The sequence below is a fragment of the Pezoporus occidentalis genome, unplaced genomic scaffold (genome assembly GCF_034315485.1).
Source record: "Pezoporus occidentalis ecotype Australia unplaced genomic scaffold, CSIRO_AGI_Poc_V1 ctg18, whole genome shotgun sequence".
Lineage (NCBI taxonomy): Eukaryota > Metazoa > Chordata > Aves > Psittaciformes > Psittacidae > Pezoporus > Pezoporus occidentalis.
In genome coordinates, this window is record NW_026913640.1 from 6,710,569 (window position 1) to 6,738,433 (window position 27,865).

General features: G+C 38.3%; 1 protein-coding gene across 1 annotated transcript; it reads left to right on the plus strand.

Annotated features, from left to right (window-relative positions):
- Nucleotides 1-830: 830 nt before the first annotated feature.
- MTMR6 (myotubularin related protein 6) lies at nt 831-22,188 on the plus strand. Its single transcript, XM_062615172.1, has 14 exons — nt 831-945; nt 5,621-5,737; nt 7,634-7,796; nt 8,474-8,631; nt 9,189-9,317; nt 10,552-10,686; nt 11,888-12,020; nt 16,247-16,356; nt 17,169-17,294; nt 17,917-17,966; nt 18,770-18,970; nt 19,655-19,789; nt 19,868-19,994; nt 21,756-22,188. Exons 1-14 carry the CDS (start codon nt 922-924, stop codon nt 22,014-22,016), a joined length of 1,869 nt encoding a protein of 622 aa, XP_062471156.1. The 5' UTR covers nt 831-921; the 3' UTR covers nt 22,017-22,188.
- Nucleotides 22,189-27,865: the final 5,677 nt, after the last annotated feature.

The following is a 27,865-nucleotide window of genomic DNA, read 5'->3' on the forward strand; positions in this document are numbered from 1 at the left end:
TAAGGGGTTGTCATAATCAAACAATTAAGATGTCTGTGTTGATTGATACAGGGGCTGATGTCACTATTATACCGTATCATCAATGGCCAAAGACCTGGCCTTTGGAACTTGCTACCACAGCAGTTGTTGGAATAGGGGGGGATGCAATCCACTCAAATCAGTAAAGAATTGGTGGATGTGTTCCTGTCTGATGGGAGTCATACCCGTATTAGACCATATGTTATGTCTTCTCTTATTGCATTGCTGGGATGAGATGCTCTCAGTCAAATGGGAATGAAACTGACCAGGCTGAGGGGGATCTTACCAATATCTTTGACTACCTGACCAGAGGGCACAAAGTACATAGAGCCAGAGTCTTCCCAGTGGTGCCCAGTGACAGGACCAGAGGCAGTGGGCACAAACTGAAACACAGAAAGGTCTATGTGAACATCAGGAAACACTTTTTTTGTTCTGTGAGAGCAACTGAACTTTATAGTTTGCCCAGAAAGATCCATCCTTGGCAATAGTAAAAACCCACCTAAGCATGGTACAGGCTCTGAGTGGCCCTATTTCACATAGGGATTGGACTGGGTACTTCCAGAGGTTCCTTCCTACCTCAACCCTCTATGATACTACAAGAACGACAGTCTTCCGGGAATTTCTTCATTCACGAGACTCTGAAACTCTACGTGTCACGAATGGAGGCCTGGATTAACCAGGCAACGACTGCCCCTGTGCACAGGCCTCCTGCCTCACTGCGGGCAGGCTGGCGGTACCGCGCATGCACGCTGTCCGCGGAGACGTTGTGCCCTCCATGCGCCGCGAGGGGGCGCTGCAGGCAGTCAGCGCGGCCCGGCTCCGCCCCGGAAGCGTTCCTGGGTGACGGCCGCACCTGGCCGGCGGTGCTGCGGCGGGTGGCGGCTGCAGGGAAGTGGCGCTGCTATGGAGCACATCCGCACCACCAAGGTACCTCTGCCTCGGCCTCTCTGTTGGCTGCGAGCACGGCCGGTAGCTCAGTGGTGGTGTTGTCGGCGCTGCGCAAGTAGCTGTGGGGTGGGGAGGGCCTGTTCGGCCCGGCGAGCCCCTGCACCGCAGCTGTCAGCTGTGGGTGAGGGCGTTGTTGTCCGCCGCCTTCCATTTTGTAGCTGGTGTCTTCCCGCGAGTGGCTCCGGGGCGGTCCATGCTTGTGGGGGTATCCTGGGAACAGCTGGTACCGGGGTGCTGCTGCCGCGGGGCTCCGGGCACCTGCCTTCTTAGAGGCTCCTCCGGCTGTCCCTCCTCACGGGGCTGGAAGGTGTGTGTGAGAGCTCCCGGGAGGGGCTCGGTGCGTGCCTCCCCGGTGTGGCCCTGCAGGGTGAACCGTGCCCTAAATGACAGGAAGGCGATAAAAGTCCTCCTGGTGTAACAGGGGTGTGGAAGCACCAGCAGCCATCTGGAGACGGCTGCAGTTGGCTTTTGTATTCTGGATGCGGTTCCATGCCGCTTTTCCTAGCTCTGGAGGCAAATAGGCTGTGACAACAACATTGTTTTCTTTTTTTTTTTCCTTCCATTTAAAGGCTGTGGTGTGTGTTGTTAGGAACGCAGGCTATCAGTATGCGAGCAATGTGTTAGGCTATTCAAAAACATTAGCTAAGCCGCAGTTGGCACTATAGGCTTCTCTGTGCCTTTTTTCCTATTTTTAGTTTGTTTTTCATCTGTATTGAAGATGTAAAAAAGGTCGTTCTTTCTGTAAATAAATATTTTTTTTAATGTCCTAGCTTTTATAGAATTACTTTTCTAGCAGTATCTTTCTCATCTTTCTCATCAGCCCTTACTGGGAGGGCTGCTAAAAAGACTGCCTCTCTGTCAGGTTCTGGAAACTGTCAAGTTCCCTAACCTGGCAGACTTGACTTTAAATGAGATTTATAGGTGTGTGAAGAAAAGGAGTGGTCATATTTCAGCTGTAAATAGTTGTCCTTTAACCAGTAATTATATAAAGAAACAATATTTTCTATTAATACCTTATTTTTATGTGAAATGTGAGTAGTTTTTATTTTTCATATATATTTGTATGTGTGTATGTGAAAAAGGAGGTCCCTGATGAAGCTGCTCTTAGTGACACATGACACCTAGTACACTGGATTACTGGATGAAATAATCTTGCACCAAGATCACAGATTGGAGATGTTTTTTTTGTCAGCCTATTTACTTGTAAACCTGAAACTCCTTGTTTAGGAGCTTAATAATGTGGCAATCAATAGCTAACTTCAGGATAAAAAATAGACTAAAGCTAAAGTCTTTTGATGACTTGAGTGCCTGTGTAAGTTTAAAACTTGAAATTGAGACTGGAAAGGTACAGGTCACTGAATTCTTTCTATTTGTAGATCAGTCTTTCTGCAGGTTGTTGGTTCCCTGCTGGGGAAAAAATACTTTTTGTAGCAATATAACTGGAGAGAGAAACAAGCTCTGAAAGAAGCTTATGCAAAACTTACTGCTTGAAGCAAGTATTTTTATAATTCATTAAAAAAAATAATCTGTTCTAAAAGTATCAAATTCATGGCTAGAAATAGCATGAGGATTTGGTTATAATTGTGATGCTTGCTTAGCTTTTTGTATCTGTTAGTTTATTTAATATCCAGGTGGATTAAAAAGCATATATGCTAGATGGTAGTAATTCCAAGCTTTACAGTTATAGGAAGTAAGAAAACTAAAGTACAGCCTGCACTGTGGGCCTTAAAACTTCAGTGCATGTGTAGGCTCCAGTTGGATCTCATTGAGACACATTTACTTTTTCTAATCTGACAACACTTAACATTTTTTGTTTGTTTTTTTTTTCTGTTTGTTTTATTAAGGTAATAATGAAATAAGCTTGAAATAACTACAGTCTTGCACAAATTAGCTGCTGTCCAGGGAAGTTGTCATCCCTTAGAGAATGTGATGAAATAGGTTTTATTCTTCCTCAAACTTCAGTTTGCTGGAAATGTTGAAGCTAGAATTGTCCTGAAACTGTCCGCACAGCTCTCTGAAATACAGTTTACGGCTTGCGAAATTAAACTGTCCAACAGATTTATGTTGAATAAAGAAATGAGATCAACATCGTAATAACTTCTGTCTGAGAAATTTATACTTGAATAGCAACAAATGATGAAAGCCAGTTCACAATATATGGTAGTGAAATTACAAATAAGAATATTGTGGTTTTGCAATGAAGCTTTAAAACTGAAGTGTCCCTAAAAATACTTTAAAGCAAAGCAAGGTAGAAAAGACTCTAATTTCTTCAGTCAAGTCTAGATTTATGTTTGAAATCAAACCTGTTTTAGTTAAAATACTGATGGGTCTTCTATTGAGGAGGGAAAGTTTTGCTTAGCTTGACTGCTAAATCCTAAACTTATGTTTGCAAGACTGAGACTTAAATGGGTAAGGGAAAATGCATTTTAATTTCAGTGAATGTTGAGTAAAAGAATCCTCAAATAACATACTATAATTGTTTTGTTTTGGATTAATTGTTCTAATTTAACTCTTCAGCTTTTTTGATGCAAGACTTCAGAAGTATAGTTTCAGCCTTCCTTTCTGTTCTAACTTGTGTCCTATATTGAAACATTTCCTTGGGTTTTTTGCCTTTGGTCTGTAACTCTTAATCCCAATAAACTGTTCAGTGACTCATTCACTGTAAGTGCTCTGTATTATTGAGGTAGTTGTTCAAATTCTTACTGGTTTAGAAACTCATGAATTTGTTATTGCTAGCTGCTGTCAGATGTCAGTTGCGACTAAAAATGTTTGTTTGCAGATGTGCTAAAACTCAGTAGCAGTCTTCAGTTTCTTAATCTTGTGAACTCATTCTCTGAACTGATGGCTGGCATGTTTTTCTGTAACTAAGGATTTGCCAAACTTTACAATAAAAAGAAAGTGTCTGTCTAGCTGAATACCTGTTAAAGCTGGTCTAGGGGAAGTTTACATGAACATGTAATCTGTGGAGGCTGAATCTGAATTACATTTTGGTGGTGTTTAAAGATTCTTGAAGATTTCACCTATGTAAGAGGAAGCTGGAGCACTAATGCCTGTCCTTATCTAACATAGAAATACAGCTTTCAGAATAGCTGCCTTGTTACATGGAGGAGAATGGAACTTCACATGCTTGGATTTTGTGGGTTGTGTTACAGAAACAAAACGAGCGGTTTCTGTGCACTTCTCAATTTGCTGAGGAGGTGCAATGACAGGTACCTGAGCAGTTACTGCTGCCGAACTGTCCAAAATAGAACTCTGTTTTGGCTGTGATATACTGATTTATGCTGCTCTGTGTCTGAGCAATGTAACCTTGCTGGTTACAGCATAATGTATTTTGAGGTACTGATGCATGTATCTTCCAAGTATTTATTTTTGCTTTCTAAATTGAAACCTAGAGTATCGTAGTATCGCTGGATTTTAGTCGATGTTTGTGTTTCCTACATTGTTTTGTATGCATTAAGTGGCTTTTCTAACTTTCAGACACAAAATCAGGCCTTGCTAGATTGTAAAAAATACCAGAATTGGTAAAGCAATTTTGTGTAATTATATGTGCTTTTAGTAGATAAATAAGTTTGTATATGTGAATTACAAGCGGCTTAACATCAGCGCAGTAGATATGAGCTGTCTAAGTCACCTCATCTGAGTGCTGGTCTTGCTGGTGTGTAAGTTTTTTTTGGAGTTCTATCACTCATTTAATGTCAGTAACAGCAAGCCTCAAGCAAAAGAGCTTTAACTGGGCATTAATGGCACAGTACTGCCAAGAAATTGAGGAATGTGTGGATATAAGCCATGCTCCTTTCCTGTTTTTGCACGTAATCATGTAATGTTTTCTTCAAATAAAGCAAACTGTGGAGCCTGTGAAGTTATAAGCAGCAGATAAAATGCAGGCTATCTAGAAATCACTTTATTTTGAATTGTTTTCTATAGGATTGAGATAACAATGGTGATGGAATACCAGAAGGAGAAATTTGCCCTTGCAAGACTCAAGTTTGAAACTCCAAATGGCAGTCCTTGGATTTCTAGGAGATTATTAAAATTATTAGTATTCCAATAGTATTTTATTTTTGACTGAGGCAAGGTTATGATGATCGAGATTTTTAAAGTTGGGGATGATATAAAAGACAGTAGATACCTAAAACTGAAGTCAGGAGGGACATCATTTTTATGGCTTTGAGACTGCAGAGAGCCAATGAAGCATGTTACTGAGATGAGCTATTGATTTATTCAGTACTGGCATCTCAATAACAGGAAATTGTTAGTGTGTGTGTGTTTGCTGTTTTGGGGAAGGAGTTTAAAAGCTTATTAATGTTCTTAATTATTTAAAAAAAGATTGATATCTTGGTCTGTTTTACTAGTAAATAACCATGGTAGTTATGTACATGGAATAAGTATTCAGAGTCTAGCGTTGTGCCTTCATTATTCACTTTTGTACTGAAACAGGATATTGTAGCTAGTCAGTCTTCTCAAAGCTTGTGTGACCACTATTGTGTTCTTAATAGTTTAGCCTGAATATTTGTATGTATGCTGTGTTATGCTTTCTGTAGTTTTCTACTGACAGACCTTTTTGCAGTTACTGTTTTGCTTTGTGCAAAAAAACCCACACCAAAATTAACTTTTGCTCCCCCTCCTTTTTTTTTTTTTTTTTTTGTCCTTACAGGTCGAGCAAGTGAAATTACTAGATAGGTTTAGCACAAGCAATAAGTCACTGACGGGAACTCTGTACCTTACAGCAACTCATCTGTTATTCATAGATTCAAGCCAGAGAGAGACATGGGTAAGGATGATGACTGTTGCACCTCAGAAGCTGAGATTCTCCAGCTGCATTTGTGTTTCCTGATCTAAGGTTAAATTTGTTTACTGAAATGTTCATCAAAATTCTAGGTTATTCCCCACACTCCCCTTGTTCATGATATCATAATAAGTTAATGATTTACAGATTGTACTCTTGCATGACACTGCTGCAGTTGAAATTGGGTATTGTTGAAAATGTTCACTTCTCAAGCTGCTGTAATTTCTTCCTTAGCCTTCATTTGTATTCCTGAATGTGTGGTGGTTTTCTTTGAATAACTGACTTGCACCACAATTTAGAGGTGGGAGTGGGAAACTGATAGGTAGTTTCAGCATCAGGTTTAAAATTTATGTGTTAATTTACTTTGTATTTAGAGCCTGCCTAAGTTAAATGAGACAGAAAAATCAAAAGATCTAGGCTTTTGTGAAATACTGAAGATCCCATGTCCTTTTTTGAGTGGCAAGCAGCAGTTTCTTCCCAAGTCATCATTTCTGGAATAAAATAATGCAGAAGGGGCTTCAGCTTCTTGGTGACCCATGCCGATGTTGTACCATCAAAGTTGGCTAGTACAGTAATTCCCATTAGCTTTTCTGTTCAGGGCCCTAATGGCACGCATGTGGACATCAAGGTCTGGCTTTCGCCGTAGCTCAGCTATCTGGCCAAATGAGTGCCTGTCATCCTTCAGGATGAAATCTCATTTCCCTGGGTGTGGTTAATTTTTTTCCTGTAGGTGTATTTTTCTAGTTTACCCTTCATCCTGTATCCTGGTTGTCCAACTAGGTGCCTCATGGTGCTTTCAAGAAGTTAATTTTCTCCGATTTGTTCTTGGGTACAATGTACAATTTTATATAAACCAAATTGTATCCTTTCAGGCAAAATGGGTACTGGGGAGAACATGATTCAGAAGTATTATTTGTGTCTCCCTGTGCACTATGTTAAAAGGTTTCATTCTGGGGAAATTGCACCTGCATTCAGAGTATTGCATTTCTGTGATGATAATGCAAGTACCAAGTATAATTACGATAATGTCTTCAAGGTATAGTTTCTTTGTAAATGCATATTTGGCATTTCAGATGCCTATCTGATCAGTATTTAAGAGAAGATGATTGTTTCAGTGAGGTAATTAAAATTCTACAAGAACATCTTGTTCAGTTGAGGTAATGTATCTGTGGCTTTCTTCCCATGATTGAACAGTTGTTAGTTTCCTAAGTGTTATGTAGATTTGCCACAAAGATAAATCTATCAAGGGCTTTTGTATATCCATTACTGACAGTCTTCTATAAAGTGGTTGGAAGGCAAAAATTAGCTGAGAAACTCATGTCTACATAACACAATGGGTAGTACAGATGTTTTTCTTATCTCCTGTTCATTCTGTAGATGTTGAATACTAGCATTCTAAAATCTTCATCTTCTGTATCTTATACTTTTAATTGCTTTTCCTGACTAGTTCTGTTTTGCCTGAAAATTCTGAAATATGTTCCTGTAGATCCTTAAAATAAAAAAGCATCCTGTTTGGGTCCTGCCTAATTAGAAGTAAGCTGGTCAGTTAACAAAGTTACAGAGGAGTAGCCACAGTGGAGCTTTAATTCTTCCTTTTGGATTTAGAAGGTATTTATTATTCCTTATAAACATTAGGTAGCACTTCAGAATATGAAGTGAGAGAATAACTGTTTTTTGAAAAATTATGATATCCTGACCAAAATGCCAGTCTTGGATTTCTTCTTCTAAATTTATTTCTTTTTATAACTAAATGATTGACAAAGTTAGTCAAAATCCATATTCAACATTGCTTAATGTGTCTTACATCTGTTCTTGTAAATAGTACGTATGCTGTTCTCATTTTTCATCAGTGTGCTAACACTGAGGTTTTGTATGCTGCAGATACTACATCATCACATTGCTGTGGTGGAAAAACTTCCCTTGACTACTTCTGGCTGCCCCCTTGTCATCCAGTGCAAGAACTTCAGGATAGTTCACTTTGTCGTTCCCAGGGAAAGAGACTGTCATGACATTTATAACTCTTTGCTTCAGCTGTCAAGAACAGGTAATACTTCTAACTGTAAAAGACTTTGCAGTATATGCCTGAATAACAAGGTGGTGGTGGTAAATCTGTGGCTCTTAATATTTTATTTTTTTATGTGCATTACGTAAAAGTCAATAAATGGGTTTGGTATGTAGAGGAATTTTAACGGTTAAGCATTCATTTCCATATAAATTCAGAAGATGTGTTGTCTGGCTCTTGTAGGTCACTGGTCTTCACTAAGAGAATGTGAGATTCCTGTGTTGTTTTGCCTTTCTAGTGTTATTCCTAAAATTGTGACTGTAAATGCATATAGTCTCTTAATTGGTGTGCTCCATAGATAAAATGCTTATGAAGTCTTCTAATAATTCTGCCCATTGCCTTAATTTTGTCAGTTTTCTTTTTGCAACCTTTTCTTTGCCCTTATGGAATTAGAAATGTTCCTGCTGAAACAGGTCATGCACACTCAAGAAAGCTTTCATAACCTGCCTCTAACTAAGTATATATAATTGTGTCAGTTAACTGTGTGATAAATATATCGAGAGTGTCAAGTATCTATTTAGTCTTGCTTCTGAGAATCTTGAAGGCTGAAACTTTCTCTGCAGTTTGGGCAACTTCAAGACGTGCCAACTGTGCTGCTTTTCTCCACTCAGACCTTTCTGGGGACAACTCATTACATAGTCTCATTCTTTACCTTTTAGCAAAATATGAAGATCTGTATGCGTTCTCTTATAATCCAAAACAAAATGAATCTGAGCAAGTCAAAGGCTGGCAACTTATTGATCTAGCAGAAGAATATAAGAGAATGGGAGTGCCAAACACAAACTGGCAGTTGTCTGATGCAAATCGTGATTATAAGGTGAGTGCTGTAATGGAAATGTGTTTTGCTTTGCATTTGTTTCTGCTCTTTCCTCTGACTCTAGTCCTGTAGAAAGCAATCTAATACTATGAGTATGATTACCTGTTTGAAGAAAGTCTGGTGCTCTGCAGCATTGTTACCTCTTAACTAAGAAGGATTCTGCTTGAGCATTTGCAGTGTTGGCTGTGGGAGACAGTGGCTGTGGTGGTGCAGCCAATTCCCAGATTAATTTTCATTTTATTTTATAGTCTGCAAATACTAAAAATGAGGGAAATAATTTCAATATTTTATTTGAAACAAAGTCATAGCATTTCTGCTGAAGTGGAATTCTTGAGAAGTGAGTGCAAGTATAGCAGTGCTTAACTGTATAACTTGGCTACCAATTTGTACTACTTTATCTGTGGCTTGTCTCCTCTTCTGAGCTGTTTCTGTATACATAGAGAAACATGTTAGTGTTTAACCTTTGCCTTATTTCACCTACCATCCCTCAAATTGCATATACTAGTATAGGCTTTGCCTTGTACATAAAATTCTGTTTGTGTGTCTGTCTCTTTCAGATTTGTGAAACCTATCCTAGAGAACTTTATGTTCCCAGAGCTGCAAGCAAGCCCATAATTGTTGGTAGCTCCAAGTTCAGAAGCAAAGGAAGGTTCCCAGTTTTGTCATATTATCATAAAAATAAAGAGGTATGGTGTATGTTCCTTTTAATATAAATGTACTGAAGAGTATTTCTCAATATTTGTCAGTAGTTCAGGATGGGCAAGGGGGTAAGTACAGTGACATGTATGAGAATGGTATAACTCATGATAACCTTAAATACAGCTAATGCTAGTAGTGTCTAACAGGCTCTTGAATTAAGCTAAGCCAGGTTAAAAGAAATCCTTAAGTAATCAGTTGAATATCTTAAAGTTTTCAGAGACTGACCTTAAGATAAATGAAAATAGCTTTTTGTCAAGTGATCTGTCTTCTTTGATATATTAAGATTAAAATCTGTTAGATCAAATACTCCTCCCTCCCCCTACCAGGAAAACCCCAAAACAACAACAAAAAAACCAACAAAAAACACCCCCCCAAAAAAAAACAACAACAAAAAACCAAACCCCCCACAGTAACAGGAAAAACCCCAACAGCAAAACAAAAAAAAAAAATCACAAAAAAACCCACCAAAACAATAGCACTGGTTTGGTGGTGTGTTTTTTTGGGGGTTGTTGTTTTTTGGTTTGGTTTGGTTTCTGTGTTGTGGGGTTTTTTTGTTTGTTTGCTTGTTTGTTTGAGCAATTTGCAAGAACTAGAGGATGAGAAATAAGATTTTGCAAGGTTTGGTAGAGTGTTGTGAAGCAGCATCTGCCCTGTCTTCGCTAGGGGCGTTATCTTTGAAGGGAGAGAAGGATTGTCACCCTACTGAGTTGAAGAATTTGATGGATGAGAGCTAAGCTACTGAGTGCATTTGAAGATAATAGTTATTTGTAAGAGGTACCTAGTGCCTTAAGAAATGCAATATATGATTGAAAATGACACGATGAAAATTACATTAGATGATAACGGATTGTACTTGCAATAATAAAATTGTATTTGCAGTAGTAAACCCATAATTTATATAATACCAAGAGAGCAGCTTGCTTTCAGAAAGTGTATTTTTTCTGGCCTATACTTTTTTGAACTTTTATACTTGAGGGAAGTATAAATAAACTGGTACTTGCCGATGTAGATGAGCCTGAAAAAAAGTTTTGATAAAGTTTTTAAGTTGCAGGTACTGTGTGTGAAGGTCTGCAAGTGATGTGTTTAAAAAAAGAACACCTAAACTTTTTTTAGTTTAATCCTGTTACCTGCCGAATGAAACAACTTGTTTCAGTGTCTTTATAGAAGGATGCAAAGCATTTCAACTACAGGTATTAATTTGATCTTTGTTTTGTGTGCTAGGCTGCAATTTGCAGATGCAGTCAACCTCTCTCAGGTTTCAGTGCCAGGTGCCTGGAAGATGAGCACATGTTGCAAGCCATCAGTAAAGCGAATCCTTCAAATCGCTACATGTACGTCATGGACACCAGACCAAAGGTATACGCATACTTGAGGCTCTACAGACTTGCCTGTCTTCCTGAACATTAGAGTACAGGGATACAGTGCAATTCTGAAAAAATTAGTTAAGTAGGACTCTATCATGGGCAAAAATGTTCTTTAAAGGTAAAGTCAAGCTTCATTAGTCAGGTATTTAATTACTTTTTTTCTTAAAGAAGTTGAAGCCCTTTCAGGATTACACTAGAATTCACTGAATATGCTGGTGAACTTCTGAAGTGGTATATTTAAAAATATGCTAAATGTAATTAAGGAAGACATAGGGGAAGTTCTTATGTAGCATTCTGAGGTCATCATAGAATCATAGACTGGTTTGGGTTAAAAGGGACCTTAATGATCATCTAGTTCCAAATCCCCTGCCGTGGGCAGGGACACCTACTAGACTGGGTTGCTCAAGGCTCCGTCCAATGTGGCCTTGAACTCTGCCAGGGATGGGGCAGCCACAGCTTCTCTGGACAGCCTGTTTCAGTGCCTCACCATCATACTTCGTCACTATCTAATTAAACTGAATTATGTTGGGGGGGTTTTGCCTTGAGTTGGAATGTGGGGTAACTTTCACTCTGTAGAATCATCTGCTTTTAAATTAGTATTCATTTCACTCAAATCTCTGAATGCAGGAAAAACATATCTGGAAAACAAGTATCTAAAGTGAAAATCCTGCACTGTAGGATCTGCACTTATTTTTCAGCATTAAATCAGGCTGACAGACTGAAACTGAGCCAGCTGTTGTTTTTTATAATTGTAATTTTTATAGCTGCAGCAACTTATTAGCTTCTTACCTCTAAAACCAATATTTTTAGGATGCCTGGAAAGCACATTTGATTAAGTCTGGGGCTTTCCTTTTTAGGTTAATTGTTTCATAGTGGTTTTGCTCGGAAATAAGTAAAGTTTTACTAGTGGAAATACAGAGGAGAGAATAGGAAATCATTGAATGCATTATTCAGATATGTCAACTCTAAAGGTGGACTGACTTCTTATATACTATGCCTTTCTTACACTTGAATGCTGTCAAGTTGATTTGCCACAAACCTTTAATTCATTGGATTCTGCTTATCATATGTGCTCTTGTGTGTTTCTTTTCCCAGTGTTTTCCATTGAAATTGTATGACTTTGTTTTCTTAATTCAAGAGTTTTTTTTTGTTTCAAGTGATGTTTTTCAATATTTTTATTTTGCTCTTTTAAGCTTAATGCAATGGCAAACAGAGCTGCTGGGAAGGGCTATGAGAATGAAGACAACTACTCTAACATTAGGTTCCAGTTTGTTGGCATTGAAAATATTCATGTAATGAGATCCAGCTTACAGAAACTTTTGGAAGGTATGCTCTAACTGTGCTATAACAGTGTATATGAAAACATGATAAATATCAAGTTTTTAATAATAGCTTAACCAAACTTTATTGATATTCCTGTATTTTATTCCAGCTTTGTGTAGTACCAGTTTGCTGGGATCTGTGGTAATGAATTACCTTAAACTGAGGTTAAGTAAACTCAGTTCTAAACAAAATCGTGAGTAATATCTGTAGTTGATCTTCAGATCAGGTTTTGGGGTAAATGAACACAGTTCTACTTCAGTCTGTATAATTCACTAGAATTTTGCTGAATGCCAGTCTAGTAGTAGAAAGTATCCTTCGGGTCAAAGAAGAAGACATATGCAATAACTTACTTCTCAGACCCTTATAGAAATATGCCATCAGTGGACTGATCAGGAAGGAAATGCTATGAAAATGATTCATAACTCAAAATGAGGAAGATCTCTTTTTAACTTCTAGCTTCCCCAGACGTGTTGAACTGAATGTTCTCAAATTAGGAATGTGATGCCAATGACCCTGTTAGTTCAACAGCCGTTGTAACCAGGACCGTCCTCAGTTTTATTTATAACAAACTGCTGTTATTTATTTTTCAGCATGTGTCCTGCTCTTCAGCTTTGTCTATTTGCCTGATTAGCCCTCAGAATTGAACAATTACATTTACAATCAATATGTAAGACATAATCCTTCCCAACAAAATTTTGTAAAGGGAGTACACCATGAAGCATGCTAGGGGGATTTACAGTCTATTCTTTGATTCAGCTGATTTTTATTGCACTGAATACAAGATCCTTAACAAAAGTATTCTTAAGTAGTGTGTCAGTGTGGACATGATGACTCTGCTCCCCTGATGGGCATCTGTACAACAGCAGTGGAAAAATCATAGAATCATATAATAGTTAGATTTGGAAAAGACCTTAAGGTCACCAGTTCCAAGCCCCTGCCATGTTCCGAGCCCCCACCTCGAGCTAAGCCATGTTGCCCAAGGCTCTGTCTAACCTGGTCTTGAACACTGCCAGAGATGGCAGCTTCGCAACAGAGATTCACAACTTCCTTGGGCAACCTGTTCCAGTGCCTCACCACCCTCACAGTGAAGTTCTTCTTCCTTATATCCAGTCTAAACTTCCCCTGTTTAAGTGTTAACTCGTTACCGCTTGTCCTACCACTACAGTCTGTAATGAAGAGTCCCTTCCCAGCATCCCTATAGGCCCCCTTCAGATACTGGAAGGCTGCTATGAGGTCTCCACACAGCCTTCTCTTCTCCGGGGTGAACAGCCCCAACTTTCTAAGCCCATCTTCATAGGGCAGGTACTCAAGCCCCTTGATCATCCTTGTGGCCCTCCTCTGGACTTGTTCCAACAGTTCCATGTCCTTTTTATGTTGAGGACACCAGAACTGCACACAGTACTCCAAGTGAGGTCTCACGAGAGCAGAGTAGAGGGGCGGGATCACATCCTTTGACCTGCTGGTCACGCTCCTTTTGATGCAGCCCAGGATACGGTTGGCTTTCTGGGCTTTGAGTACACACTGCCGACTCATGTTCATTTTCTCATCAGCCAACACCCAGAAGTCCTTCTTCTCACATAGACTAAATTTTTGGATGTGGTATTCAAGTCTAGTTTTCATGTATTCAAAAATATAGTACTATGTATCAGAGAAAATTGAACTCTGGTAAGCAAAAAGGTTTTGTCTGTCAAAAACCAGTGGTTTTGCAGGAAATATTTGAGGGTCAATAACGGCTGCTGTGGTTTGCCGAGTATATTTTGATGATGTTAACTAAGTGTCAACCAAGTGTTGAGTGTGTTAACCAAGAGGGTTTTTCTGAGGGTTGTGTAGAGTGTCTGTATGGGGTTGTTCAGGGTTTTTTCATTTGTTAAAACAAACTCTGCTTCTGACCCACTGTACTTCAGTCTGCAGGTTCTAGTCACCTCTTGAACTGCTGCATGAGGCATAGCTAGTAGTATGTTAAGGACAATCAAGCAATGGAACATTGAGATTTTGGGTCTCAGATGAATGCAGGGCATGTGTCTATGATAGGATCCATATAGCCAAAACTGTCTTAAATGATAGTTATTTTGAAGTAGCTAAAGATCTTAGTAGTACCATAAATCATATTTCAATCTTTTAGGGACCGCAAGGGACTGGAGAGGTGTGTGTTGGGTCCCCCCCCCCAGCATTTTAAATGTCAAAACAGTGTCAGTGCAGTTTCTTTGTTTCATCACTAACAAGTATAAAAATGTCTGTTAACTCAGAAATGGAAAGTAATTCTTTGGACACAACGTGTGTTCTTATCTCTGCCTTGGTTTATAAAAATACAAAAGTCTAGCTAGAATGGGGAAATGCTAGTGGTGAAATATTTTTACCCAGCTGAAAATTCTGATGAAAGCAGATTTTGACAGCAGTGTCTGGGTGAAAACAAACAGGGCTGGAAGCCTGTTTATTTTCCAGCTAAAACCTTGTGCTTTAAACTACAAGGTACAGAATGTAGGGGTTGACATTGCCTTATCTGTCCAATCCCTTCCATGCAGATGTTTGAATTTACATACGTGAATATTTTCATTATCTTTACCATGGAGTTGTGTCCCTGTTTGTGTACTACTGTGATTGAACAAATGTACGGAACCACCGGTGTACAGAGAGTGTGAGCTGTCTGAATGGATCAAATCGTTCTCCGATTTCCTCCATGTGCTAGACCTGTCAGAAGCACACTTGCCTGATGATGCTGTCTCTTTCAAAGACTAGGGAAAACTAACATAGGTTTTGCTGCTTTTACTTATATTTACAGACTAACATTTAAAATTTGGTTGTCTGCCAGGGTTTCTTGATGTTTTGTTACCTCATTGTGCTATGGTTTGCTAGATAGTTTTTGTAGATGACAAAGATCCAAGGACTTTAGAAAAGGTGCTGGAATGCTTACTTGGGAGCCTTTGTTATAGCATTCAACAGCAATGGGCACTATGGCTCTTCTGAGCAATTGGGAGCATACCAGAGCTTTCGTGGCTGAAAGCTGAGAACCGTGTAGTGCAGGAAAGGTCCAGGAGGCAGCGGTTTGAGAGGTCATAGCCTTCATTAGATTAGGGGATTTGACTGAACATGAAATTGTGTCACAGAATGACTTGGTGAATTTTGTTCTCCACTTTCTCTGCTGATTCACTTGCTCCTGTAGTCGGAGATAAAGATTATTTTGCAGCTGCTGTCTGAATATCCCCACTGATAACTTTTGGCTACAGAGCCTTTTTATTTCAATTTGGGCCCCACTACCTTAGAATTGGAGAATTGTTTCAGTTGGAAAAAGACATTTAAATCAAATCCAACTGTTAAGCTTGGTAGAAAGCAGGCTTCTACCGTGGCAGGGGCAGGTAGTGATGTAGATGGCAAGCTTGAATATCTTCTTTTAGAATTGCATGTAGCTAAAGTTATGTTAGCCAGCAAGTATTTCTTTTATCATTGCCAGAAGTTTGTCATGTTTTGACAGTAATGTAACTTTGTGAGTTGCTACTCAGTATCATATAATAAGAAGATAATCTTTCTTTTTTGTGAGTTGTGTCCATGTTTGAAACTTTCAAGTTTACACCTCCTGCTGCTATGCTGGAAGTCACCTTTTCTTTCTTCCCTGCCCTCTCAAGTGGTATTACTGTTATGGAATCAAAGTTTGCTAAGAAAACATGCTAGAGATCAGTCAGAATTATAGTATATCAGAACTGGAGATAGAAAATCTGGATGGTTTTCAGTTCATCGCCATGTCCTTATAGTGCATTTGCTTTATTCTCCTCAGCAAAGTAGAGAAGGTGATGAAGCTCTGGCAGTCTGATTACTCTGAAGTTGTCTGGATGCAGCTACTTCCTTCTAATAGTTGTAATTTTTCAGTATTTCTGGAAAGCTTTTGGCATTTCTCTTGCCTTACCCTTACCTTGTTTGGTGAGGCAAGGGTAAAGCTCCCTGCTGGGGTTAACTAGTGTATTTACTTTAAATATTACTTTGTCAAAAAGACACAAAAATCTTACTCTTGTTATTTATAGTTAGTGTAGATCTACAGACTCAAAAAACATTTGTTGAAAGTGTTAAAAAAACATTTGTTAAGAGTGTTAAAAAACATTTAATGGTGTTTTCCTGGAAGATTTCTAATCAGCTTACAACATGGGGCATTAGAAACAACATACAATTTTTATTTTCTCCATTGCAGGTTATAGGTAGCTGTAACTGTTTATGGCTTTCTAACTCTTGGTTTCTTTCAGTCAGTGGCACAAAGGGTTTGTCAGTCAATGACTTTTTGTCTGGTTTGGAAAGTTCTGGATGGCTGCGTCACATCAAAGCTGTGTTGGATGCTGCCGTCTTCCTAGTCAAGGTAACTTGCATGCTGCTGCTTTGTTTGATAGGAGGTTGACTTGCCACCCGGCAAGTATAGTGTAAAATTGTAATTTGTACAGTGTAAAATTCTGCAATTGACCTTTTTGGAGGTAGGTGCTTACTATATAGATACATTGATACACTATTTTAAGTGGGTTTGATTTGAAATGTTGAATATGCCAGCTGATGTTTTGGGGTATTTACTTTCTTAATGCTCTTTGGTCACCTTACTGGGAGATGAAGTGATTCTTACGTTGCCTGGCACATTTAGGTATTTATGAAAGTTGTAGCCAGTTTGGAGGTAGATGGAGGAACAGGAGTTACTTTAGTTCAAAGTGGACAATTGCCCTGAAGGTGACCCTCCAAAATATTTCCTAGCCATTAACTTTTGTGTATTTTGATGAACAAGTGGGTATCGTCAACGACGTGTGGTGTTCTGGGGTTTTTAACATGTTTAGTCTGAAATATGTAGTACACTTCTTACTTTGCATTACTCAGGGGTTTATGAGCTCAGTTTTATAAGGGGTGGAAAGAAAACTTGGAATCACTGTAGATGTTCTTGTTACCTTGTGCAAAGGTGGTAGTGGAATTTCTTTTCTTTATAAGGGTTTTTCTACACTTCCATGGAGAAAAATTCCTAGCTTTCTGATAGTGTCAAATCCTTTCTTCATAATAAACATTTTTCTGGTTTTGTAAAATAAAATGGTCTGTGCTGTGAGTTTGGGATAAATGTAGCTATTGTATTTATTGACTAAATTTTGACTACTGCCTGGAATAGAACTTTCACTAAGAAACAACTGTGTCTTTCAGGCAATAGCAGTTGAGAGCGCAAGTGTGTTAGTGCACTGCTCAGATGGCTGGGACAGGACTTCCCAAGTTTGTTCTCTTGGAGCTCTCTTGCTAGATTCCTATTACAGAACAATCAAAGGATTCATGGTAAGCAAGTTTTTGCATTGTTGATTTGTTCCTTGGTACATAAAGGATGTAATAAGATATTTGAGTAAGAAAGGAAGCAGTGTAAACCTACTGATGCTTTTTTTGGATTCGCAGTATACTGATAAATCTTTCTTTTAGAAATACTTTGCCCGTGGGAAGAAGCATTTATTTAAAATCAAGAAAACTGAAATGCAGATAGTGTGTTGCTTCAGGCACCCTGCAGAAATGTTGCAATGATTGTCTTTTGCCTCCAAAAAAACCTCCTTACCTATGACATAAGGATTCCAAAGTGCTTAAGTGAGATAGTACATCTACTAAGTTATAGCACCTCTGTGCTTTTGTCATTTGTCCCCAGATCAACAGTATTACAATCTAAAAATGAAAGCTCCCCCAGTAACAGAGAAGAGAAAATCTTTAAGCAATCTACATTTCTTCATCTTTCTATAGAGAGGAAGAATATTTTTGGAAGAATTATTCTGAATTTTAGAGTAGGAAAATTGACAGTATTCTGCAGCGGTAATATATGGTGTTTTGGGAAGTCCTGAAAGTACATAAAGGTAGTTCCATGTGTTGATTGGAACTAACTGTTTCCTTTTGTTTTGGTTTGGTTTTTACCCTCTAGGTCTTGATAGAGAAAGACTGGATTTCTTTTGGGCACAAGTTCTCTGACAGGTAGTTCACTCTTCCAATACTGTAAAATGTATTTTTTTTTAATAATTAAAAATAGATTAAACCACACTGAACTTAACTAAGTATTCTTAAAAAAATAAGAAAAAAAAGACAAATTGTGGATGTTAAACTGCTGCAGTGTTGCTAGAAATCTTGCAATGAGTAAGCTATTTTCAGTAGACAGCACGCTTCATGTATTGTTATTTATTTAAATACCTACTAGATAATAGATTTATATTATAGACATATGTCTAGTGCTACTGATGCCTCACTCTTGGATGTTGATGACTGCAGCTAGGTCTGCACATATGCAAAATCAATTTAAAGCTACATCCTAGCTATTTAGGTAATATAAAATACCATTGATATCTTTAAAAATGAGTGTACATTTATTCTTGCTTTCAGTGATGAAGCCTACCTTTAGAAGTCCTGTATGTTTTTCTCTTGATCTGCCTATCATAAGCTATGACAATAGCATTGCTGCTATTTACTGCTTATTAATTTGCTTTTAGCTAATGCACTCCAAATATGACTATGGAAGTAATAGACACAAAGGAGCTTACCTGTCTTATGTTGCTGTTCTGTACTGAATACAGATGTGTAATTACTTACAAGTCAGAAAAAAGGTTAAATATAAACTTATTTCTATTCAAAAATCGTCCCAGTTCTCAAAGTTAGGTGCTTAGTATCCAAACCAAAGCTAGTGTCAAATTAATATGCTGTCACTTTTAAAATAAGTGCAACTAAGACTTTTTTGATTTTAAACTTAAACTGGGTTTAATCTGTTTATGGGATCTTTTTTTCAGGTGTTCTCAGCTGGATGGTGATCCAAAAGAGATCTCGCCTGTGTTCACTCAGTTTCTAGAAAGTGTGTGGAATCTGACTGAGCAGTTTCCACAAGCCTTTGAGTACAATGAAGCTTTCCTCCTTCAGATCCATGAGCATGTCCATTCATGTCAGTTTGGCAACTTCATTGGAAACTGCCAAAAAGAGCGAGAAGAACTAAAGTAAGCAGATGTTATTGTAACGCATCTTATTTATTCTGGCAGCTAAGAACTCCTGTGAATATTCTTCATTTTAGGCTCTGAATAGAAATAATGGCAGGATTGGTAGTACTGAAAATGATGTTGATCTGCATTAGGGAACAGCAGTGCTTCTTATGCCTTTGCACACTGAAGACGGTCTTTCTAATTCTGGGGAAAAATCCCAAGTGTATTTTTTTCATAGGGAAATTAAGGCTTATTCTGCTCCTACCACCCAAAAGTAAGCTTAAGTTTAGAAGTATCACTTCATTCCCTGCCCCAGTCTATTCTTAGGTAACCTTAAAATTCTTGCCTGCTCAAAACTAATTATTGTCAGTTAGAAGTATTAATAGGATGTTTCCTAATGCTTTCAGCTGGAAAACTTCTGTAAAGTTTACATCAGTTCATCTTTGTTTCAAACTGCACTTTAAAGGATTTATCGCAAAACTTGCACAGCATAAGCATTAGTACCCAATTACATCAATACTGACGGTTCTAGCAAACATTAGGATAGGCCAGGAAGAAATTGATTTTACTGAGAGTTTTTAATTCAGGATTTATAAGTATTTCTGGTAAATTTAAAAACATTGATTTTATTATGCTGAGCTGTACAGCTTTTGTTTTTTGCTTGCAATAAAAGTTTTGACTTTGATCTTTCCTTGCTTTAAGATTAAAGGAGAAGACTTATTCCTTGTGGCCATTCCTTCTGGAAGAACAGAAGAAATATCGGAATCCTCTGTATAATCCAGACTTTTCTCCAGAACTAACTCTTTTGGAGCCAAATACAGTATCATTCAATTTTAAGTAAGTTTGAATTATATACAGTATCACTTCTTCAATTTGTCTTTATCCTGTGCAGTTAAAACTGTCTGCTTTGTGCAGGTTTTGGAGAAATATGTACCATCAGTTTGATCGAAGTATGCATCCCAGGCAATCTGTGTTCAATATTATAATGAATATGAGTGAACAAAATAAACAACTGGAAGAAGACATTAAAGAACTGGAAGCTGTAAGTATTAAAAAAATAAGTGTGTGTACTTGTGACTTAAAATTTACACTTGCACACTATAATAATGCTGCTAGCTTTCACATGAATGTCACTACTGCATGGCCTAGCACTTATTCTATGTAGTGTTGACTTCGACTTTCACCGTATGACTCTGATGAATGCCAGACTATGCAGCCAATGTAGCTGTGTTGCTAAACCACAGACACTGAAAATATTTTATTTCCATTATAGCTACTAAAATGGAAGCAGTAAGTATTGTCCTTCTTTTAAATTCATATGCAGTGCATGCTCGTATAAGTCACTAATTATGGGGCATGTACATTGTAATCCTTTTCTGAGGGCAGAGATCAGATGTCTAGAAATGATTTCTACTAGGTAGAAACATATCTATATATGGGTATATAGGTAGAACAGCGTATATAGGTATATAGGTAGAACAGCGTATCTCCCCTTAGTATGACTTAATTGGCTTTTATTTGATACTTTGATAATATGGCTTTTAATTGATACTTTGCTGTAGTCAGTTAAGGTGTTGAAACTTCACAGTAACACTTTTTAAGAAATACGAAAGTTTCCTAGTTACGAGTTTTAATTTGTTATGTAGCTAGAAGTGGTAACACAACTCCTGTATGCTGTGTTGGGGAAGGGGTGGAAAGAGGGAAGTACAGATTTTCTAGGAGGAAAGATTTTTATTGAACTGATCCTACGGTAATGAAATGAATGTAGGTCACTTTGTTTCAAATGTTAATTGTATATTTAAGTTTTTACACAATTGAAGCAGCAAGATGAAAACCCAAGATGAAGCGAGCTGAAGGATAAGCACGATGTAAAGTCTCAGTTCTGAATTTTCTATAACTGTGTTCCAAAGTGTTACCTTCACCTGACCCCACATTTCTCACCTGAGTGATGAAGAGATGTAGTTGTTGTTTGAGCTCTCAATGTAGGCTTTCCTACTCCTGTTTCAAAACATTCAAAAAATTGGATGCCAAGAAACACCAGTCTTCTGGGCTCAGTCTCAGTTCTAATAGGGCACAAACATGTCAACAAAAAAAATCAGTTCAGTTAACTAGTTCAAGTTACTGGATGAGATTGTTTGATTGGAGGAAAAAAAAAAAAACAACCCAAGAAAACCCCACCACAAAACCCCAAACCCTTAATCGAAATGTTTCCTCTTCTTTTGCTCAGTGCTTGCAGAATAGGTCCTTTCCTGCAGTGCTGCTTTCTAATTTTCATCTTTTGATGTATTCCTTCATTTGGACAAACTGTACTGGCATTTTTCAGATCTAAAAGAAAAGTTTTCAGAAGTTTTATTGGGAAGGATATAAGGGCTTAGGTGTGAAACCGCTCTTTTGTCTTCAAGAGTCTTGTGATCTACTGTCAGCTGCTTGCTTACTAATAATACCAAATCCTGTCTTCATCTGCCTGTACTCCAGAAAGTATACCCATCTTGATGGTAAGCCAAACAAGGGCAAGCCTGGAAGAACCTGTTCCTTTCTGTGGACATTGACAGGCAACCTTTCTGCCTTCTGCTTAGTTTGCAAATCTTAAGCTTACAGTGTTCACAGTATCTGCTGTAAACTGGGGGGAAAAATGTGTTATCCAGTGGCCTAACATTTAATAATACTGTTACATTTCTAACCTAGGGTATGTAACACAGGGTTTTGCAGATGCTGACTTGGCCAGCAAAAGAAGGGGATTCACTTCCTTTCAAAACAGAATATTAGTCATGCTCACTGTTAGTAACTATTCTCTGTATTTCAGAAAATAAAGCAGAGAAATGGGCAGCCAAATGCAGTCCTTATGAAGGAACACCAGCAGCCTGCTCATCCTGCACCCACGGCACTGAAGACCCCTCCATGCTTCAAGAAGGAGCAGCCACTGATCCCTGTGAATGATGCTGTAAGAACTATAGAGGGCAGCAACACAGCAGACAATCGCTACAGTGAATTCGTGTCAGAGTTCTCAAAAGCTGAGCCTGCTGTTGTCAGCTTGGAGTATGGCGTGGCCAGAATGACCTGCTAATTAAAATCCAGCACTGTGCTCCTCTTCTTAGACTGTTTGAATTAAGAGATGGATTATTTTGAGGATGGGTCTCTGCTGCATGACCAAAACATGATTTGTATATCAACAAGTTTTGTTAACATAGACTAGAACAACATGCCAGTTGTCACATGTTTGCTGTTCTTTTCAGGAAAAGATGGGGGCAGTCGGTAAGTAGTGACTAAAAATCCAGGAATGGTATGTCTTTGGACTTAAGTCAGTTTGCACTAAATTGATTAAAATAGTCATATTACTTTATTCAATATAGGAAAACACAGGTGGTCTTTCACAAATTGATTTTATTTGGGCAAATAAACTTGAACTTTCTATTTTAGGAAATGAAGCTACATGTATATATCGTGTATAACATAAGTATGTATACCCTTGTTTAATGTCTCCCAGTACTAACATTCATCGTATTAAGTGCCATGGGAAAGTATGGTATATTTCAAATCATAAATAGTCGGCCTTAAACCTGTCAGATCAATGATATTGTCCTTTACTGCTGCCATCTACATGGCTCTGTTTACATTGTATTTGCTTAAATTATTTCCTTAAAACAGGACTGAATATAAGGAATGAAGTATGCCTAACCTGGCGCTGCCTTTCAGCAAATAGCTATATGAATGTTAACTTATCGCCGAAGACTGTTTTTTCTTCCATTTCCTCTGTTGTTTAAAATGTAGTAAATTGGCCTGATTTTCCTCTCTGGCAGCTCAGTAGATTAAGCATCACTGAAGCTGCGGGTTGTCTGATCTTAAATGTTTTGATTTGTGGCAAGGCATTTACGTGTAGAATAAAAAGATTAAAACATATCATGTAAGAAAACAAAATTTAGCCAATAACTGAATAGTCACATTCATTAAGATTGTTTATTTGCTGTGCAGTTGTTTGAAGTTGCAAGAATGGAAGCAGAAGTTTTGGAAGTGTGGTGTGCTGACATTGTTCCTAAGTAAAAAGGAAGTCATTCGTGTGTCTGAAGCTTATGGAAAACTGAGTGCCCCCTAAATAATTTGTTTTAGTTATTCGTCAAACCCTGTTCTCATCTTGCAAAAATGCGTCCAACCTGTGCATGTATAAAGTAATTTCAGTGCAATTTAGAGCTGTTTATGTTGTTGGAGAGAGGACAAAATCCTCTAGTAAGATGCAGTAGAGATCATGAGATGTAAGAGGAAAGGAAAAAAAAGGAAACAGAGTTTGTAAGTTTAATTGTGCATCTGTAAGCTTCCAGTAAGGGAAGAGGGTTTTGCTGAAGTTTGTCTCATGGATTTGCTGAGCAGATTGCTGATGTCCAGCTCTTAGAGGTGTAAGTTACAAGTTTGGGTATTACAATCCCTGGATGTGACTTTGTGACAACTGAAAATGAGTTTATTCTCGTCCTAGTCCCTGAAGTCTGTTTGGTTAAAATTACTGGTGTGCCACCCACAGTTTGATGTAATGGGCAGCAGTGTTTCGCTCTGCACCATACTGGATCCAGGACTCTTAACAAGGCCAGTATAGGTCATGATCAAGTTGCACTTGTGAAGCTGTCTGGGAGAAATTAACTGTGAGTCCTGTATTTGACAATTAATTCACCCTTTTCACTAATTTGTTTTTTAAAAGCCTGTAAGTGTAAGTAAATGCTCTAAGTATTTTTATTCCCAAAGATACGAGCATAGTGTCATCTTTAAAATACATTATCCAGTCATTTGAACACATTTAGAATTTCTCCACTACAGGTTTTGATACTTTCATGTTTGCACAGTGGTGCCTTACAGGTTTGCAGCAAGAGAGGTTTTTGTGCCTTGTTGTTTGTTGTCTCACCTTCTCCCTCACCTTCTGTACCAACTTGGTTGTGTGGTTTTCCTTTGGAAAAACATATGTTCGGCTTGTATCACAGTACTGAAACAAATTTATTGCTGACAATATAGGTCATTGCTGACAATTTATACTTGTTTTGATATTTAGCTGCTCTGGTGTGCCATGTACGCTTTTCATATTTATTGTTTATAGACTCAAAAGATTATATTAAGCTTTTTTGGAAATATTGTTGTATGTTGTTTTTACTTTAACTGAGTGCCCCTGTATATAAGGCATTTGAAGAGAAGATCTGTTCCCTTTCAGTATTGTTGAAGTGAGTTTATTTCAGTCTTCATGCCTTTTTTTATTGGCAGAGTTCACTGCTTGGCAAAAGGACTTGACATTTTTTTTTTAATTTAAATCAAGGTATGTTAGGCCAGCTTGAGAATCCTATAGAACTATCTGAAGAACCTGTTTCTTCATCAAAAAATACAATACTTCCTGATCTAAAGTAAATATTTAGTTAATGTGAATTGAGTTTTATAAGGTCATTTTGTGGAGCAGCCTTCCTATAAAGTCCAGATAGCTCTGCCAACTCAGACTCCAGGGTCACAAGTGAGAAAAGTTCCTGCAGAGAGGCAGCTGTCTCTTCTCATTTGCTGTTTAGGCTTAAGCCAATGCTACCTAAAGCATGTGGGACCTGTGGTGAAGTAAATAGATGGTAGCAAAGTGAGCTCCAACAGAAAACTTGGCAGGATGGCTGGGACTCAGCACAGTGGGGCTGTTCTGTGTCCTTCAGGAAAGGTTTAAGGAACATCAAGCAAGCTGACAAAAAGAAACGGTGGCAGAAGCCTTCTGGGAGCAGAATAAAATTTAATTTCAGTTTGTCTTCTTCATAAACGTGCTGCTCCGAGAGCAGTTACGGTACTGAAAGGTGCCTGGTACAGATCAAATAACACGCAGAACAGTTTCATGCTGTGGCAGTAACGTGTGGTTACACTCACCAGTTGCTTGGGAGTGTTATGTCCCAGATAGGAAGTTGCTGTAGTTGGTTCTGCGCCATCAGTTGTGCAACTTTGGCATTCAGTGCTTCGTCTTGAGAAGGTCTTGGTGTAAAGTCTTTGTGTTTCTGTGTTTGGTCCTATGCTTGATCTTTTTCCTAATCTGAATGCTATATCAAAGAAATAATTCCTTTTGATTAACCAAGCTTACTTAGTCTTACTTGAGGAACAGAAACTGATTTTACTTTGTACTCCCAGCAATTTAAAATATTTATTTCACTAGTACCGGAAGAGTGGGGCTTATTTTGTGGGAGGCTTGCTATTGTCATAATGTATTCTTCAATACAAGTTTAAATATCCAGCTGTTCTGTTTTGTAGGACAACTGCCAAATCAACAGACTAAGAAATTAATTAAGCAACACTGAACTGAGCCTGTGCATTTTCCACACATGTCCAATTACTGGTGACCTAAATCTAGGCCTGAAGTCTGGAGAGTCCATTTAGAGAATTGGAATAGCAGTCCCTCCATAAAAATGCACATCCCTATGTGGAACAAATACCTTAATAAAATGTTTTTTTTAGAGGGAAAGTTATACCAGATCAAACTGTGACAGTTTGATGTGTCTCTTCCCCAGGACAAGCACACTGGGGAATGCCTTGCTGGGAAAGGTTATGTGTTCTTCCTGTGTAGCTGCTGTTCTCATGAGGCCTTTTGATAAAGTAGCGTATCAGCAAATCTATGAGAACTTGCTACTCCCGCTCTGGTAAACCAAGCACATAACTGGTTACGCAGTTGAGCTGAAGAGGGGCTGGAGTAGCTCAGCTCAACTACTATCCTCTTAGTAGTAAGAGTAGTAACTGATAAAATGAAATTTGGTATTAAAATAGCACAGTGCACATGCTATCAACATCTGGTTTTTAGAGGCTTGCCCTGATCTTGAGCAAGTGTAGCTGGCACAAGGGCCTTGCATAAGTATGACAATTCCTTTCTAGTTAGTTTAAAGATAATCTGATTTTGGAACTAGATCATACCTCCACAGTGATAATTTATAGATCTTTACGTCAGAACGTTGCTCTTACCACTTGTTTAGTTGCTAATGGTTCTAAACTTGTAGCTGATAGTAGGCTAAGTATACTGGTCGTGAAACCTGTAATAACCTTTAGGATTAGATGTTTAGATTAGACTAAAGTCTGCTTTGACTTGCTTTCACTACTTATGCCACACTTTTCTCCAAGTGCTGCTTATTGTGGTATTTAATATGTCAGCTGTAACAGGCTTCTTAATGCTTTGGATATTTTAAAAGCCTGAATCTTCATTCTGAAGGCTTGGGTCAGCCTTAGTGAGCAGTGTGGGTGAGCTCATTTGATCTAGCTAGCTTGACCTGCCTACATGTTAAATAGCATTGAAAATCAGCATGGCATCATAATTCAGTGGAGCAACTTCTGTACATGCAATAGGCTTAAGGAAAAGGATGTAGTTGGGAACCCTTGTCACAGCATGTAGCAAGGAACAGGACCCTGCTGGGGTATGACTCATGGAAAGTAGACCAGTTTTGATGTCCACCAGCAGCTTGAGGACTGAAGTCAGAAGGTCAGAGGTGTGCTGCTTCTAAGATCAGTTTCCAGGTCCCAGAGAATTCGATGACCTGGTCTGTTAAGCACTTGTGGCTGAGCAAATCCACATCGGCATTAAGCACCAGAAGATATGTATATGGATCTGTGCTTCTTAATCTACTGACTTCAAGTAATACATGTCCTGGTGGTGACTTGGAAATTGGGGTGCAATATTTTGTTTGTTCTTGTTTATAGCTTAACTTTTGAGGTCAGTTGTATAGTGTGTATAATTAAGTGGGATTAAATTTTATGACACATTAAAGTGCTTCTCCTCTTAATGACAGGTTAGCATGTGCATATATTGTGCTTTGTATCTCTGCATATATTTCTACTGAATGCTTTTCTTGCAGTCTAGGCAGCCTTGGTGAAGTCTCATGCTGCCCCACATTGGCATTCCTCGTTACCAAGCATTACAGGTTGGTTCCTTTGCTCTGTCTTACTGTCGCTCTTCATTCTTACGGTTTATCTTTATGGCCGTCTGTTGGCAATGTTTTTTGGCAAACATCTTTCCAGCAAAGAAAATGAGTTTGTTGTTTTTCTTGTCTCAGGGATTTTTTTACCCCTGAATTAGTGAACTTGAAGAATACAGCTTAATCTCCCTTTAGGGGCTACTGAGTGCCTGTTGACTTCCACAGTCAGTTTACTTACACATTGTAACTTCAGACCTGGCTATTAAAAACAATAAAATTCAAATGTTGGATGTGGCAAAGAGAAAGAAAACTGTTTTCATTGTGATGTATCTGGAAAGACTGGCTGTTTCACTAGCATTTATTGCTCCATGTTGTAATGTTCTCTGTAATAAAGTCACTTACCTATGTGCTGGGATCACGCTTCATGTATATTCCTGAAGAAACTTTAGCAAATGGAATTTTGTAATAAGTATTTTATTTGTACGTGTTTTGAAAATCCATACAGCTTGAAATAAAATGATCTTGATATTGCCAATCTAGCTGGTGTTACATAGTCCATTTATCATAGCAGCATATGAACATTAAATATTGAATAAATTTAGGTTTATGGATGAATCATATCTGGTACAGACCATAGCCTACAGAAATGACCTGGCCTATCAGTTTCTTGACTGATCCTGTAATTTTTAAATATGGGAGCCTGGCTCAACTTCATGTAACTGACTCTGGTCTATTAATTACTGGCCGAGCAGTTACTGACTGCCACTCTATTAATTGCAAACACTATTCTGGGCTTAATTAGAGTTAAGTGTTAGGAAAAGAGAAGAGGGTTTTCTGCTCATTTAGGATTACCATTACTCCATACTTGGTAATCCAGATTAGTGTGTTCAGGAGCTCCAAAAAAACTGGTTAGGAAACTGCAGTGTTTTTCTGAAAACACTAACTTGCTTCTCAGTGGTTCTTCCATTAACTATTAAGAATGGTTTTATTTTTTAGTTCTGAGGCTTCTTAGGACTGTACAGCTGTA

Excerpts from the sequence above, each read along its gene's own strand:
- MTMR6 (XM_062615172.1), top strand. The coding sequence starts at position 922 with ATGGAGCACATCCGCACCACCAAG. Across the intron at positions 946-5,620 it reads AGCACATCCGCACCACCAAG|GTCGAGCAAGTGAAATTACT; the intron begins GTACCTCTGCCT and ends TTGTCCTTACAG. Across the intron at positions 10,687-11,887 it reads TCATGGACACCAGACCAAAG|CTTAATGCAATGGCAAACAG; the intron begins GTATACGCATAC and ends TGCTCTTTTAAG.